Source organism: Oncorhynchus kisutch, linkage group LG1 (assembly GCF_002021735.2).
Source record: "Oncorhynchus kisutch isolate 150728-3 linkage group LG1, Okis_V2, whole genome shotgun sequence".
NCBI lineage: Eukaryota > Metazoa > Chordata > Actinopteri > Salmoniformes > Salmonidae > Oncorhynchus > Oncorhynchus kisutch.
The window spans coordinates 24,377,148-24,395,409 of record NC_034174.2 but is presented as its reverse complement, the minus strand read 5'-3'; the positions used below and the strand labels follow the sequence as shown (position 1 = coordinate 24,395,409).

At 46.1% G+C, this 18,262-nt stretch overlaps 1 protein-coding gene across 2 annotated transcripts in view; it reads left to right on the top strand.

The window, feature by feature from the left end:
• Positions 1–18,262, top strand: part of slc25a26 (solute carrier family 25 member 26) — an 80,044-nt gene that overhangs the window by 30,122 nt on the left and 31,660 nt on the right. For both annotated transcript variants that reach the window (XR_002256183.2, XM_020491604.2), the window contains exon 6: positions 14,403–14,447. Coding sequence is in view for 1 of the 2 variants with exons in the window: in XM_020491604.2 (XP_020347193.1) it covers positions 14,403–14,447 (45 nt within the window). In the remaining variant the exon portion in view is untranslated. The remainder of the gene's footprint in view (positions 1–14,402; positions 14,448–18,262) is intronic.

Genomic DNA, 18,262 nt, shown 5'->3' with positions numbered 1-18,262 from the left:
AGAGAGAGAGACTCCCTGAGTCTGTGTCTCGTGGCTCTGGGCTCTCTGTTTATGTGTAGAGCTGGCAGAGGTAAAATGACTCTATTGGACTGAGCTTAATCTACTGTAATACTTTGATGTCGCTCCCTGGCTCCTCCTCACCTCTCCTCACCAGCTCTCCTCTCCCCCAACCCTTCAGAGTCATTCCAGATTGTTCTGAAGTAGTTTCTGTGGTTAGAAACAGATAAGATTAGCATTCCTTCAACATTATTTTGTTGAAATTGAATTTGAAAAAAGACGTGAAGAATCCAATCAAATGGTTAAAAGCCACTCACGGACCAGTCCGTTGGGACACCAGTCCCAACCCAACAACCAATATACAGTACAGCGTTCTGTATAGTAGTATGTAGCTGCAGTTTGGAGTATTGATTCTTCATCCTTTGAAACTACATAAATGATTTCAGCATAATCTGAGATGTATAGTGTCAATCCTCTTGTGCTTTTTGAAGTGGAACTACCTTCACCTTCATAACCACTCACTCACTTTGTAACCTCCGACGCTCAGATTCTCCCTCAGCCTACTACCTCTCTTTGTCTCCAGGCCTTCAATTCCCCCCCAACCTTACCCTTATCCAGCCCCGACTCCATGCACCCCCAACCATTCATCCTCACCTCCATGCAGCCCCAACCCTGTAGTCCCACCCATGCCTTCAGTCGGCCGTAGATCTCTTCCGAGCTGTCAGCCCCTAATTGGTTGACCCAGAGGGCATTGTGTGTCATACCACAGGATAATTCATTGACTCCCTCTGACATCATCAGCAGTTGCGGTAGATACACACATAGAAAAGTCCTCCATTTAGAGTGAGCACTCTATTATTACTAGTGTTCTGGTGTTGTATCACTCTTAAAGCAACAACAGCACAATAGCTAAAGTACACCGACCAGGCAAAGAGCCACACAACATCAAATCACGTCTCTCATGTCGATGGAATTGCTCTCTTGAATGTTTGCCAGCCTGCTGCTTCCAGCTGCGCTTCCTCTCTCTCCCCCTGGCCAGAGCTCAGAACAAGTCTTCATTGGTTGGGAATATTATTGCCCTCCAACTCCACCAAAACCTTGTTGATCTGATGGGAAGCCGGGCCAGCTGGTCTGTAATTGGCTGGTTGGAGCACGGTGTGCTGGAGCGCTAGCCCTTGTTTGGCTTGTTTAAACACATACACACTGCAGCGTTGGGCCATGGCATTCAAAATCTGTCAGGTGGAATTCTTTAGCAAGTGGATTAACACTTGTGCCAGGCTGCATCTGTACAGAACCAGAGGGGAAGGGAGGAGTGGGCGATTAAAACCCACTGAGCACTCCTTAGTTAACCCCCTATACTGAGCACTCCTTAGTTAACCCCCTATACTGAGCACTCCTTAGTTGACCAACGACACAGAGCATTTCTGTTTATATGCAAAAGATTGTTCTAGTACAACTTTTATGTACCCTCATGTACAACATTTAAATTCTTAATCAGGATCATTCAATTTCAGGAACACATCCCTTCTTGTCCTACTGCAGGGGTTTCAAGACTGTTTTGGCCCGTGACCCCATTTTGATGTAAAAAAAATTGCAGCCCCACCAGGTAAAAGATGTGATGTGAACAGTGATGTAATGCCACATTTGTAGGAAGAAAACAGTAACCATTCTGTTTATTCCAGCCACATCTAGAGGCTATGAACCAAGAGCGAGTCTTTGACGACCCCATATTCAAATAGTTTGGGAAAAGCTGCCCTATTGTGTGGTTGGACGGCAGCATATATGACCCCCTACCTTCCACTGCTGTCATACACTTTAACAAGGACAGAGACGGCTTCTGTGTCTGTCTGATAAAGTGCATAGATCAGTTGACGTGGATCTCACTAGGTTTTATTGCAGTCTATCCGTTTGCACGATAAAAGAATGATGTCCAACATGTTTATCTGCTAGAATGATTAACACCCTAACAAATGAAACGCTGTTTATTGCAGGGTGATGTAGCCAGTCTATCAGTCCTTATGACATGTTGGCATGTTGTTGTGTGTGCCAGTGTGTATCCACGGCCTTGTATTCAATGCGTAGCCTAGGCCTGTATGTTCTTGTAATTTTTTCATACATGTGGCTTGTGTGGGACACACTCCCACGTTAAACTATTCCTCCAGGCTGAGGGGAGAGTGTGAGTGTGTAGTGAGTGAAGTGTGCACGTGTGTGTGCGTTTAAAACATATATACAGTTGAAGTCGGAAGTTTGCATACACCTTAGCCAAATACATTTAAACTCAGTTTTTCACAATTCCTGACATTAAATCCTAGTTAAAATTCCCTGTCTTAGGTCAGTTAGGATCACCACTTCATTTTAAGACTGTGAAATGTCAGAATAATAGTAGAGAGAATTATTTATTTCAGCTTTTATTTCTTTCATCACATTCCCAGTGGGTCCGAAGTTTACACACACTTAATTAGTATTTGGTAGCATTGCCTTTAAATTGTTTAATTTGGGTCAAACGTTTCGGGTAGCCTTCCACAAGCTTCCCACAATAAGTTGGGGGAATTTTGGCCCGTTCCTCCTGACAGAGCTGGTGTAACTGAGCCAGGTTAGTAGGCCTCCTTGCTCGCACACGCCTTTTCAGTTCTGCCCACAAATTTTCTATAGGATTGAGGTCAGGGCTTTTTGATGGCCACTCCAATACCTTGACATTGTTGTCCTTAAGCCATTTTGCCACAACTTTGGAAGTATGCTTGGGGTCATTGTCCATTTGGAAGACCCATTTGCAACCAAGCTTTAACTTCCTGACTGATGTCTTGAGATGTTGCTTCAATATATCCACATAATTTCCCTGCCTCATGAGGCCATCTATTTTGTGAAGTGCACCTGTCCCTCCTGCAGAAAATCACCCCCACAACATGATGCTGCCACCCCGTACTTCACGGTTGGGATGGTGTTCTTCGGCTTCCAAACCACCCCTTTTTCCTCCAAACATAACGATGGTCATTATGGCCAAACAGTTCTATTTTTGTTTCATCAGACCAGAGGACATTTGTCCAAAAAGTACTATCTTGGTGCCCATGTGCAGTGGCAAACCGTAGTCTGGCTTTTTTATGATGGTTTTGGAGCAGTGGCTTCTTCCTTGCTGAGCGGCCTTTCAGGTTATGTCGATATAGGACTCGTTTTACTGTGGATATAGATACTTTTGTACCTGTTTCCTCCAGCATCTTCACAAGGTCCTTTGCTGTTGTTCTGGGATTGATTTGCACTTTTCGCACCAAATTACGTTCATCTCTAGGAGACAAAACGCGTCTCCTTCCTGAGTGGTATGATGGCTGCGTGGTCCCATGGTGTTTATACTTGCGTACTATTGTTTGTACAGATGAACTTGGTACCTTCAGGCGTTTGGAAATTGCTCCCATAGATGAACCAGACTTGTGGAGGTCTTTGCTGATTTCTTTTGATTTTCCCATGATGTCAAGCAAAGAGGCACTGAGATTGAAGTTAGGCCTTGACGTACATCCACAGGTACACCTCCAATTGACTCAAATTGTGTCAATTAGCCTATCAGAAGCTTCTAAAGCAATGACATCATTTTCTGGAATTTTCCAAGCTGTTTAAAGGCACAGTCAACTTAGTGTATGTAATCTTCTGACCCACTGGATTTGTGATAGAGTGAATTTTAAGTGAAATAATCTGTCTGTAAACAATTGTTGGAAAAATGACTACATGTCCTAACCGACCTGCCAAAACTATAGTTTGTTAACAAGACATTTGTGGAGTGGTTGAAAAACAAGTTTTAATGACTCCAACCTAAGTGTATGTAAACTTCCGACTTCAACTGTATATTTAGGCAGGGAGTCCCATTGAGACCAAGGTCTTTTTTTCAAAGGAGCTCTGCATGACAATATTAACATAAACCTCAGGAAATTTGACAACAGAAAGAGAGAGAGAGTGTGTGTAGTGTGGCTGGTGGCCAGTGGATCCAGTGTGCAGTCTGGCTGCATTAGCAGGTAATAAATGTGGACTTAAACTCTGGGCCGCTCTCTCTCTCCCCCCTCCTTAGTCACTACCTCATATGGGTTGTCACATGGCCCATGGTGCTCTGCTCTCTCTTCCTGCTCATTCAGACCATGCTGATGGCTAAACCATCTGAGTCCCATCTGCTTCATGTTGTGCCCCAAGGCCTCCCTTCCCAACTCTGCTCTATAAACCCACCAATATGGCCGCCGTCTGTCTACCAGGCTTTCCCTCCCCAGCTCCAGCCCCACTCTAAACCCCCCAACCACCCCTAATATGACCGCCATCTGTCTCCCAAGCTTTCCCTCCCCAGCTCCAGCCCCACTCTAAACCCCCCAACCACCCCTAATATGACCGCCGTCTGTCTACCAGGCTTTCCCTCCCCAGCTCCAGCCCCACTCTAAACCCCCCAACCACCCCTAATATGGCCGCCATCTGTCTCCCAGGCCCTCCATCCCCAGCTCCAGCCCGCTCTATAACCCCTTCAATATGGCCACTGTCTGTCTCCTCTCTCTGCTCTCTGGACAGCAGAAACACCTCTGTCCGCTGCATAGGAAATTATTCTCACTTCCAAGTACCTTTTTGAAGTTCTGCCCTATCCTCTTCCCAGGAAGTGAAGAAGCTCACAGCCTTCTGTCTTGCAGACTATAGTCTACCTTTGATTCCCTGTCTCTCCTCCTTGGAGGAGCAGGACAGCTGTCCCCATTCTGCTTGAGATTTGATCTCTCTCCCTCTCTTTCTTACCTCCTGGAACTGTGGTTACTGACTTCTCCTTTCTTTCTGATTATGAGAGCTCTTAAACCAGCCCCTGTCAGGCCTGCAGTGTAGTCCCTGCTCCAGTGCTGCTCAGAACAGAGGGAGTCAAAGAGGTAGACGTCTGGACAGGCTTGGGGGTCGGAATGGTGCAGGAAAAGGCTTAGTGGTGTTGGTGGACAGCATTTAAAAGGTGTAAAAGAGAGTGCTCGAGCAGCACCAGTCCAGCTGTGTCTGAGCCCAGAGGTGTGTCTCTGTCTGTCTGGATCTGATTGAGGGAATAGAGGAAAAAGCTCACGCGTCATCGGAAAAGTCTGATCAATGTCTGATCTAGTAGACTGGAACCGCTAGAGTCCTTAAGAATGGAAAATACGTTGAGTGAAGACAACAGAATCAAATAAAAATAGTTTTCCTACACATTTGTCTACTCTTAGCTACTGTAGTTAGTGCTGGCTGTTAGGGTACAGTAGTAGATCAAATCAAATGTATTTATAAAGCCCTTACATCAGCTGATATCTCAAAGTGCTGTACAAAAACCCAGCCTAAAACCCCAAACAGCAAGCAATGCAGATGTAGAAGCACGGTGGCTAGAAAAAACTCCAGAGAAAGGCCAGAACCTAGGAAGAAACCTAGAGAGGAACCAGGCTATGAGGGGTGGTCAGTCCTCTTCTGGCTGTGCTGGGTGGAGATTATAACAGAACATGGCCAAGATGTTCAAATGTTCATAGATGACCAGCAGGGTCAAATAATAATAATCACAGTGGTTGTCGAGGGTGCAACAGGTCAGCACCTCAGTAGTAAATGTCAGTTGGCTTTTCATAGCCGATCATTCAGAGTATCTCTACCGCTCCTGTCTGGTAGCAGGTCTGGGACCGGTAGCACGTCCGGTGAACATGTCAGGGTTCCATAGCCGCAGGCAGAACATTTAAAACTGGAGCAGCACGGCCTGGCCTGTCTGGGTGCGCCAACCCAGCCCAGACAGGAAGATCCGTCAGTGACTCAACCCACTCAAGTGACGCACCCCTCCTAGGGACGGCATGGAAGAGCACCAGTAAGCCAGTGACTCAATCCCTGTAATAGGGTTAGAGGCAGAGAATCCCAATGGAGAGAGGGGAACCGGCCAGGCAGAGACAGCAAGGGCGGTTCGTTGCTCCAGTGCCTTTCTGTTCACCTTCACACTCCTGGGCCAGACTACACTCAATCATAGGACCTACTGAAGAGATGAGTCTTCAGTAAAGACTTAAAGGTTGAGACCGAGTCTGCGTCTCTCACATGGGTAGGCAGACCATTCTATAAAAATGGAGCTCTTGGAGAAAGCCCTGCCTCCAACTGTTTGCTTAGAAATTCTAGGAACAGTGAGGCCTGCGTCTTGTGACCGTAGCGTACGTGTAGGTATGTAAAGTAGGACCAACTCGGAGAGATAGGTAGGAGTAAGCCCATGTAACGTTTTGTAGGTTAGCAGTAAAACCTTGAAATCAGCCCTAGCCTTAACAGGAAGCCAGTGTAGGGAGACTAGCACTGGAGTAATATGATAACATTTTGGGGTTCTAGTCAGAATTCTAGCAGCTGTGTTTAGCACTAACTGAAGTTTATTTAGTGTTTTATCCGGGTAGCCGGAAAGTAGATTATTACAGTAGTCCAACCTAGAAGTGACAAAAGCATGGAATTTTTTTCTGTCTCATTTTTGGACAGAAAGTTTCTGATTTTTGCAATGTTACGTAGATGGAAAAAAGCTGTCCTTGAAACAGTCTTGATATGTTCGTCAAAAGAGAGATCAGGGTCCAGAGTAACTCCGAGGTCCTTCACAGTTTTATTAGAGACGACTGTACTACTATCAAGATTAATTGTCAGATTCAGCAGAAGATTTCTTTGTTTCTTGGGTCCTAGAACAAGCATCTCTGTTTTGTCCAAGTTTAAAAGTAGAACATTTGCAGCCATCCACTTCCTTATGTCTGAAACACAGGCTTCCAGCGAGGGCAATTTTTGGGCTTCACCAAGTTTCATCGAAATGTACAGATGTGTGTCATCCACATAGCAGTGAAAGTTAACATTATGTTTCCGAATGACATCACCAAGAGGTAACATATATAGTGAAAATAGTGGTCCTAAAACAGAAGCTTGAGGAACACTGAAATATACAGTTGATTTGTCAGAGGACAAACCATCCACAGAGACAAACTGATATCTTTCCGACAGATAAGATCTAAACCAGGCCAGAACTTGTCCGTGTGGACCAATTTGGGTTTCCAATCTCTCCAAAAGAATGTGGTGATCGATGGTATCAAAAGCAGCACTAAGGTCTAGGAGCACAAGGACAGATGCAGAGCCTCAGTCTGACGCTATTAAAAGGTAATTTACCACCATCACAAGTGCAGTCTCAGTGCTATGATGGGGTCTAAAACCAGACTGGAGCGTTTTGTATACATTGTTTTGTCTTCAGGAAGGCAGTGAGTTGCTGCATAACAGCATTTTCAAATTTTTTTGAGAGGAATGGGAGATTCGATTAGTTTTTTATATTTTCTGGGTCAAGGTTTGGCTTTTTCAGGAGAGGCTTTATTACTGCCACTTTTAGTGAGTTTGGTACACATCTGGTGGATAGAGAGCTGTTTATTATGTTCAACATAGGAGGGCCAAGCACAGGATCCAGTATGCAGCTTGAAGGTTTAGAGGCCATGATTAGTTTCATCAATGTGTCAAGAGATACAGTACTAACACACTTGAGTGTCTCCCTTGATCCTAGGTCCTGGCAGAGTTGTGCAGACTCAGGACAGCTGAGCTTTGGAGGAATACGCAGATTTAAAGAGGAGTCCGTAATTTGCTTTCTAATGATCATGATCTTTTCCTCAAAGAAGTTCATTAATTTTTCACTGCTGAAGTGAAAGCCATCCTCTCTTGGGGAATGCTGCTTTTTAGTTAGCTTTGCGACAGTATCAAAAATAAATGTTGGATTGTTCTTATTTTCCTCAATTAAGTTGGAAAAATAGGATGATCGAGCAGCAGTGAGGGCTCTTCTGCACGGTACTGTCTTTCCAAGCTAGTCGGAAGACTTCCAATTTGGTGTTGCGCCATTTTCGTTCCAATTTTTTGGAAGCTTGCTTCAGAGCTCGGGTATTTTCTGTATACCAGGGAGCTAGTTTCTTATGACTAATGTTTTTTTGTTTTTAGGGGTGCGACTGCGTCTAGGGTATTGCGCAAGGTTAAATTTTGTTTCTCAGTTAGGTGGTTAACTGATTTGAGTCGCCAATGACTAGGGTTTTCAATGGTGGGAGGCTTTGGCGTCTCAGACCCCGTAACGGGAGTAGAAAAGACCAGAGAAGGCTCGGCCTCTGACTCGCTGCTTAATGGGGAGAACCGGTTGAAAGTTTCTGTCGGCTGAATGAGCGACACCGGTTGAGCATTCCTACAGCATTTCCCTCCAGAAGCCATGAGAAAGTTGTCCGGCTGCAGGGACTGTGCGATGGAATTTATACTACTATCTGTACTTACTGGTGGCGCAGAAGCTGTTTCATCCTTTCCTACAATTAAATTACCGTTGCCTAATGATTGCGTCAGAAGCTGGGCTTGCAGCATTCTCCTGTGTATTATGAGTACAGCAACTGCAATTAGAAGGCATCATGTTAATGTTACTACTTAGCTTCGGCTGGTGGAGGTCCTGACGAACGACTTCCAGATGAAGGGTCTGGCAGTAGAATGGCCTTACTGAAGAGATCAGTGACTTTGAATGTGGCACTGTCATAGGATGCTACCTTTCAGTTCATCATATTTCTGCCCTGCTAGAGCTGCCCCGGTCAACTGTCAGTGCTCTTATTATGAAGTGGAAAGGTCTAGGAGCAACAACGGCTCAGGCGTGAAGTGGCAGGCCCCACAGATCGCCTAAGATCACCATGTGCAATGCGAAGCATCGTCTGGAGTGGTGTAAAGTTTGTCGCTGTTGGACTCTGGAGCAGTGGAAACGCATTCTCTGGAGTGATGAATAACGATTCACCATCTGGCAGTCCGTCGGACGAATCTGGGTTTGGCGGAAGCCAGGAGAACGTACCTGCCCCAATGTATAGTGCCAACTGTAAAGTTTGGTGGAGCAGGAATAATGGTCTAGGGCTGTTTGTCATGGTTCGGGCTTGGCCCCTTCTAGTGAAGGGAAATCTTAACACTACAGTATACAATGACATTCTAGACTATTCTGTGCTTCCAATTTTGTGGCAACAGTTTGGAAGGGGCCTTTACTATTTCTGCATGACAATGCCTTCGTGCACAAAGCGAGATCCTTACAGAAATGGTTTGTCAAGATCAGTGTGGAAGAACTTGACTGGCCGGCACAGAGCCATAACCTCAACTCCATCGAACACTTTTGGGATGAATTGAAACGCAGACTGCGAGCCACCCAACATCAGTGCCCAGCCTCACTTATTCTTTGTGGTTGAATGGAAGCAAATCCACACAGCAATGTTCCAACATCTAGTGGAATCCTTCCCAGAAGAGTAGAGGCTGTTATAGCAGCAAAGGTGGGACCAACTCCATATTAATGCCCATGATTTTGGAATGAGATGTTCGATTAGCAGGTGTCCACATACTTTTGGTGATGTAGTGTATGTGAGAATGCTATTCATTTACATTTCAACTTTCAACACTATTGTTCCCTCCAAGCTTAAAGCCCTGGGTTTGGACATTACCATTCAACAAAGTGAGCCTCCTACGGAGGAGGTAAGTGATCTGGTGTGTGGTGCCAGGACAACAACCTCTCCCTCAACAGCAGCAAAACGAAGGAGTTGGTTGTTGACTTTAGGAAGCAGAGGAGGGAACACACCACGATCTGTATCAACGGGACTGCAGTAGAGAGACAGTTTTCCTCTCTGTCCACATCACAGTTGACTTGACATGACTAATAACACCACCACTCTTGTCAAGAAGGCGCACAGCTCCTCTACTTCCTAAGACGTCTGAAGAAATGAGGCATTCCACCCCGCGTCCTCTCCAAGTAGTACTACTGCACCATCGAGAGTGTCTTGACCAATTGCATCACTGCCGGGTACAGAATTTCTCCATCCACGACCTCAATGCCCTGGGGGCTGTGTTCCCACCCATCCAGGACATCTACTTGAAACGGTGCCTGAGGAAGTCCCGCAGCATCATCAAGGACTCTACACACCCCAGCCACGTGCTGTTCACTCACATACCATCGGGCAGACTGATAGCAACAGGCTCAGAGACAGTTTCTATCTTCAACCCATGAGACTCCTGAACACTTGAACTGGACTGACCACCAGCACTGACTCTCCACATCTTAACAACACACAACACACACATACACACACACATTCATACTACACACATCACAACTGCTGCTACCAAAATCAAATCATTTTTACTATTGCTAATACTTCTCAATTCAAACACTTGCCCCCCCAATCTCCCTCTCCCCAAAACACATACATTTCTGTATTATACTTATGCTAAAATGTATTATTCTATTCTACTGAGCCATTTACTTTATGTTCGTATTCTTATCTTTTATTATTTCTTATTGTTGCATTGTTGAGAATAAACCTGCAAGTAAGTATTTTGTCTGAAGGTGAATACCATGTGAATACCATGTGTATCCTGTACATAAGACTTGAAAACACACACCAGCATGGCCATGTGACTGACTGACACCCCATCCTCTAGCCAGTGTAATCCTGTCAGGCTGAAGGACCTGGGAGCAGAGGCTGACTCTGAGCTGTCATCAAATCAAATCAAATCAAATTTATTTATATAGCCCTTCGTACATCAGCTGATATCTCAAAGTGCTGTACAGAAACCCAGCCTAAAAACCCCAAACAGCAAGCAATGCAGGTGTAGAAGCACGGTGGCTAGGAAAAACTCCCTAGAAAGGCCAATACCTAGGAAGAAACCTAGAGAGGAACCAGGCTATGTGGGGTGGCCAGTCCTCTTCTGGCTGTGCCGGGTGGAGATTATAACAGAACATGGCCAAGATGTTCAAATGTTCATAAATGACCAGCATGGTCGAATAATAATAAGGCAGAACAGTTGAAACTGGAGCAGCAGCACAGTCAGGTGGAAGTTGAAACTGGAGCAGCAGCATGGCCAGGTGGACTGGGGACAGCAAGGAGTCATCATGTCAGGTAGTCCTGGGGCATGGTCCTAGGGCTCAGGTCAGTTGAAACTGGAACAGCAGCATGGCCAGGTGGACTGGGGACAGCAAGGAGTCATCATGTCAGGTAGTCCTGGGGCATGGTCCTAGGGCTCAGGTCCTCCGAGAGAGAGAAAGAAAGAGAGAAGGAGAGAATTAGAGAACGCACACTTAGATTCACACAGGACACCGAATAGGACAGGAGAAGTACTCCAGATATCACAGTGGAATGGTGGTGTGGTTGAGAAATATCCCCACTCTGGTGTCACTCACATTAAGGGAATGGAGACATGCTACACCTTCCAAAAACAGACATGAATATGTCTGATCTCTCAATTTTCTCTTGTTCTGGTCTTTAGACCACAAACCACAATAATGTTTTTGTTTTAGTAACACGACTCTTACTGTGACTCAGCGGCTTTGTTCTCCTATGGCTCTTGCATGTCATTATGACACCTGTGTACTTAACCAAACAGGGGAAGAAAACCTTCAATCTGTTTCAATAGGTCCAACAAACACCTGCCTGCCCTGCAGCCTCTGCTCTCTGTTCCACCAACACGGCGTCTTTTTAAATCTATGAGGCGTTCGGTTCGCCACACTGTCTGCTGTCGATACTCCCATTCGTCTTCTGCCCGTCTCCCTATTTGACGTGTTGAATTAGCTCATGGCTGGATAGCCTATTTGTTTAAATGACTTGTTTTATGTGTTGGTGAGGGCTGTGTGTTGTGCCAGGCCTACTATATGCTGCCCTTATCTCCAGTCTGTTCATCAGTGGTTTAATTGGGCCTGGCCATGTGGTGTTGTGTTATCATGCAGAGCCAGAGTAGTGACACGTGCTGGGGCCTTCTGACCCAGCCTGGTCCCTCTCTAGTCCTCCCCGGCCCGATCTGGCCCAACCCGACCCAGCCCACTGGCCTCAAAGGCAGGCAGGTTTTACAGAGCTGAACACCGTGCTCTCTTTCTGCTGGGCCGTTATAAGAGGCGGCGGCCAGGGACAGAGTAAGCACAGGACGTATCTGCCTTTTATACGTGCTGGCGTGCCTCTCCCTGCATGTGTCGGGCAGATTTGTGGCAGGGCCCTCTGAACTCTGGGAATATTAGTATGGCTGTGCTGCCTGGAGTTGACAGGGCTCATTGCAACCGTCGGAGGGAGGAAAATGACTTGCTCTCTCATTCTCACTTTCTTGGGTTAAAGTACTCACATACACAGCTGTTCAATGGTCTCACGAGTGGAGCAGCGGTCTATGGCACTGCATCTCAGTGCTAGAGGCGTCACTACAGACCCTGGTTCGATTCCAGGCTGTATCACAACCAACCGTGAATGAGTCCCATAGGGCGCCGCATTATTGGCCCGGTGTCGTTAGGGTTTGTCATTGTAAATACGAATTTGTTCTTAACTGGCTTGCCTAGTTAAATAAAGGTTAAATAAAAAGTACGATGGCATCACGAGTTATGACTGTCTTATGAGCTATCTCCGTTGAGTCAGTCACCTGCTCTGCCACTCACATCAGGTAAAGAGATACTTCGGGATTTTGGCATCTACTTCCCCAGAGTCAGATGAACTGGTGGATACTATTCTTATGTCTGTGTGTAGTTTGAAGGAAGTTGCTAACTATCGGCATCGCAATTGCTAACTAGTGTTAGCACAATGACTGGAAGTCTATGGGTAACTGCTCATTACGCTAATGCTGGTTAGCATTGGACACCAAGACATACAAATGGTCTCCACCAGTTCATCTGACTCTGTAGAAGTAGTTAAAGGGCCTCATTGCCAAAATCCCAAAGTATCATTTTAACTTCACCCAGTCTCAATCACTGGATTTACCTTATCATCCCACGTCTGCCCCTGTATCAGTGTTAGTTGGATACACACACACACTCCCTCTCTCCCAGGAGTGTGTCAGGAGTGTGTGAACAGTCTTCCTCAGCCCTCCCATCATAAATGGCTTATCAATATAAATCTGACCATATGCGGCTTTCAGGCACTCCATCATTGCCAGATGGACTGACACACAGACACACTGCCAGAGGTGTAAAACTTGTGCATAAATCAGTGGTGGATCAGGGGCTTCTCAGAAGCCATCTCTCTAGCAGCAGTCTGGAAATGTTGAATTCATCTCAACCCTAATAGAAGACAGGTGTCTGTTATAGTGATCCTCTCCACTGAAACCAATGCTCTCTTCTTGCCATGAAGCTCACAGCACAGCTTGGGTAAGTACAGTATGTTCCTCATAACAAATATGAGAGAGAAACAAAGATGGGGAGAGATGTCTGAGGGATACCTGAGTGAGAGAAAAGTACTGTCTGACAGACATTGAGAACCTATCATTGGGTTTAGCTGTTTTCTATCCAGAAGTAGCCTATAAAGAGCTCTATCCAGAAGTAGCCTATAAAGAGCTCTATCCAGAAGTAGCCTATAAAGAGCTCTGTCCAGAAGTAGCCTATAAAGAGCTCTATCCAGAAGTAGCCTATAAAGAGCTCTGTCCAGAAGTAGCCTATAAAGAGCTATGTTGGAGTGAAGTGAGCATGACCTCCAGAGAAGCAGTAGCAGTGTGAGGGCTAGAGGAGGGACTAGAGGAGGGTTAGGCTGGTTGGTATATGTCTGTCCATATCCAGACTGATGCACTATTAAATTAGGATGAGTTTGTCTTGGTAATACTGTCCAATTGAGCTTCAGAGACATTAATACATGCTGCTGTTGTTGGTAGGATCAACGGGGGTGACATTTTGTGTTTGTTTGTGCGTGTGTCCGCTCTCCGTCCAGCAGGCAGTGACATTGATTTCCTCTCCCTGTAACTTCCTGTGTGAGCTGATAGATAGTTTCCAGTGGCAGCCCTCTGTCTCACTGACAGACTATTTTGATCCCCATTTCTCCTTCTTTCATCCCTCCATCCCTGAGCTCCAGACCACAGCCCTCTCATTTATTAATCATCACCACTGATCTCAGAGGGAGGGAGTGTGTGTGTGTGTGTGTGTGTGTGTGTGTAGAAGAAGAAGGAATTAGAGAGGGAGAGAAATGGAAGGAGAGAGAACCAGGCCCTGGCTTTAAGTATACACTTTCTCCACATCCATCTCACTAGCTTCATATCTGCATCTCTTCACCCCTCCATCTCGCCACGGTCCAGATCCAAGAGATCCCGTCTGTGTGGACGACATGACCTCATGCAGCTTAGCTCAGGAGAGAGAGAGCACTAGCATGGCTCTGCTGTGAAATAAGGATACTCATGACATCATTCACTTTTCCAACGTGTTATGTAATGGATTGCAGTATGAGAATCATTGTGACCTTTGACCATGTAAAGCCATGGTGAAGTCACAACTCCAAAAGGAAATACTAATTTGGTCGTGTACCAAGTACCGAGTCTTATCGTCCTTATCAAGGTGTTTGATAGAGGCTTTTGGTTTTACATTTTATTTTCTTTGAGGTGATTATCTGTCAGGGTTGTTATAAATATGATGTATTGATTGATAATGACATGCTATATATGTTTATCACATTTGAGTTTTCTATTTTCAGATCCCGTTCTCTCTGGTCCAGTTTCCACTGTGGGAGTATTTAAAGGTATGGATCCTCCTCTGTCTCTCTGTGCTGTAATGTGTCCCTGTAATGAAGGTGCCATAAAGTCGTAATAGGATGCTTATGTTCTGACACATTTACAGTGGAGTCGGCCCGACTTGGCCATGTCTCCTCGGCAGTAGAGGTTGGGAAATTACTGCCTCGTTTAATGGGTCACCACGGCTACCATCAAATGGAGCTGCAATTAGTCATAATCTCCTAGCGTGGTCAACTCCCTCTCTCTCTCTCTGTTCCTCTCCCGTGCTATATCTCTCTATCGCTCCTTCTCCATTGTCTGGTCTTGGACACATAAAAGCTGTTTTTCTTTGAAAGCGTTTGTGAGAGTGACATCATGTCTCCGGGGGCGCGGGCAGCAGAACATTCCATTAACGTTAGGCCCAAACGGGCAGTGCAGCATGGACCGACCAGGAGGGGAGGGAGGGGGGGTCAATAGACCACACAGCTGTGCGGGAGCGGGGGACGGAACTGAACCCCCCCACCCCCTGCTGCAGAGTAAGACGTGTCATTCACAAGCCCCTCTTTGTCACAATCTCAAAGGCCTTCACTCCAGGCTATCTGCACACAGCCATTAGGAAAAAGTTTAACTGGTCAGGCCAGCTCTGGAATCTGGCCCCTCTTCCCAAACTCCGCTCTCCCCTCCTCTCTCTTGTCCCCTCTGCCCATCTACCCTTCTATCCTATCTCCTCTCTAACCTCTCCTCTCGCCTATGGGCCTTAATGAGTTGTAGTCTCTCCTGGAGATCCCTGGCCTGAAAACCATAAAAGCGTAGAGGGGACAATAGAGAGAACATCAAGCTTCACTTAGAAAAATGAATAGCTAGCTAATGGTTAAATGTATTTTTTGGATGTCTGGAGAGCCAGGAGACTGGTTAATGTGTGTTAATGTGTATGTCTGTGTGCGCCTGCCGTCTGTGTGTGGCATTCTCACCCTGAGCTCCACATCTGCTCCGGGGTAGAAATGTGCTGCTTTACGGCTTTTTATTTGTGTTTCATACGGAGCCAGCAGCACAGCTGTCAGCAGACACCCAGAGCTCCTCACACATCACCCAACCAGTACAGACCAACAGAGACCTTCCTCATCCCATTAACATGCTATGGGATCAATCTATACTAAGAAATACAATATATATATACAATCTATACAAACGTTCATGCTAATATCTCACTGACATCAATGCATGATTTTATGTTAAACTTGCACACACATTTCACAAGTTAGGATTTAGCCCCTATGTCAATCGAATTCACTCAACAAATGAGCCAGAGCAATCAGCAAACCAACACTACGTACCTTTTAACCACCAGATCCATTAAAACATCCCCAACACACACACGGTCTTCCTCCCATAGCCGACCAAACCAACACTACGTACCTTTTAACCCCCAGATCCATTAAAACATCCCCAACACACACACTGTCTTCCTCCCATAGCCGACCAAACCAACACTACGTACCTTTTAACCACCAGATCCATTAAAACATCCCCAACACACACACTGTCTTCCTCCCATAGCCGACCAAACCAACGCTACGTACCTTTTAACCACCAGATCCATTAAAACATCCCCAACACACACACTGTCTTCCTCCCATAGCCGACCAAACCAACACTACGTACCTTTTAACCACCAGATCCATTAAAACATCCCCAACACACACACTGTCTTCCTCCCATAGCCGACCAAACCAACACTATGTACCTTTTAACCACCAGATCCATTAAAACATCCCCAACACACACACTGTCTTCCTCCCATAGCCGACCAAACCAACACTACGTACCTTTTAACCACCAGATCCATTAAAATATCCCCAACACACACACTGTCTTCCTCCCATAGCCGACCAAACCAACACTACGTACCTTTTAACCACCAGATCCATTAAAACATCCCCAACACACACACTGTCTTCCTCCCATAGCCGACCAAACCAACACTATGTACCTTTTAACCACCAGATCCATTAAAACATCCCCAACACACACACTGTCTTCCTCCCATAGCCGACCAAACCAACACTACGTACCTTTTAACCACCAGATCCATTAAAATATCCCCAACACACACACTGTCTTCCTCCCATAGCCGACCAAACCAACGCTACGTACCTTTTAACCACCAGATCCATTAAAACATCCCCAACACACACACTGTCTTCCTCCCATAGCCCACCAAACCAACAGAACTTATTACAAACATGTCCGGCACCTGCAAGTTCCCGGACATTTCTGGGGGGAGTGGCCCTAGCCCTCACCCTCTGATCCAACAGGTCCCAGGCGTGCTCAATGGGATTGAGATCCGGGCTCTTCGCTGGCCATGGCAGAACACTGACATTCCTGTCTTGCAGGAAATCACGCACAGAATGGGCTGCTGGCATTGTCATGCTGGAGAGTCATGTCAGGATGAGCCTGCAGGAAGGGTACCACATGAGGGAGGAGGATGTCTTCCCTGTAACTCACAGCGTTGAGATTGCCTGCAATGACAACAAGCTCAGTCCGATGATGTTGTGACACACCGCCCCAGACCAAGACGGACCCTCTACCTCTAAATCTATCCCGCTCCAGAGCACAGGCCTCGGTGTAACGCTCATTCCTTCGACGATAAACGCAAATCCGACCATCATCCTTGGTGAGACAAAACTGCGAATCGTCAGTGAAGAGCACTTTTTGCCAGTCCTGTCTGATCCAGCGATGGTGGGTTTGTGCCCATAGGCAACGTTCTTGCCGGTGATGTCTGGTGAGGACCTGCCTTACAACAGGCCTACAAGCCCTCAGTCATGCCTCTCTCAGCCTACTGCTGACAGTCTGAGCACTGATGGAGGGATTGTGTGTTACTGGTGTAACTCGGGCAGTTGTTTTTGCCATCCTGTCCCGCAGGTGTGATGTTCAGATGTACCGATCCTGTGCAGGTGTTGTTACACGTGATCTGCCACTGCGAGGACGATCAGCTGTCCGTCCTGTCTCCCTGCAGCGCTGTCTTAGGCGTCTCACAGTACAGACATTGCAATTTATTGCCCTGGCCACATCTGCAGTCCTCATGCCTCCTTGCAGCATGCCTAAGGCACGTTCACACAGATGAGCAGGGACCCTGGGCAACTTTGTTTTTGTGTTTTTCAGAGTCAGTAGAAAGACCTCTTTAGTGTCCTAACTGTGACCTTAATTGCCTACTGTCGGTAAGCTGTTAGTGTCTTAACAAACGTTCCACAGGTGCATGTTCATTAATTGTTTAAGAATGGGAAACAGTGTTTAAACCCTTTACAATGAAGATCTGTGAAGTTGTTTGGATTTTTACAAATTATCTTTGAAAGACAGGGGCCTGAAAAAGGGACATTTTTTCATGTTGTTCCTCAATTGCCTGCCCCTTTATGAAATCATCCCTGCTTCGTCTGTTCTATGACAAGCAAACTGTTACAATGTGTTTTCAAAAAGGGCCAGCAATTATCTGTTGGCCTTGGGCCGAACCTGCAGCCCAACTACATCCAGAACTCTACACCAGAATCCAACACAACCAAACAGCATTCAGACCTGCCATGCTCACCAACGTTGCGGAGAGAGGGAAAGGATGGCATGATGGTTGTTTTATAGCAGCAGCTAGGAAACCCCAAACCAGACAAGTATAGGTTGTGTAATTAGCTAGCGGTGAGGTATTGTGTAATTAGTTGGGGTTCCAGTCCATCCTGTTTTATATGACGTTAGCCCAGATAGTGCCTTCTGTCACAATATTTGAACATAAACACAGAAATATGGAACACAGAGGCCTGAACTGATCCAACATAAGCTCAACACTCAACGTCAACAA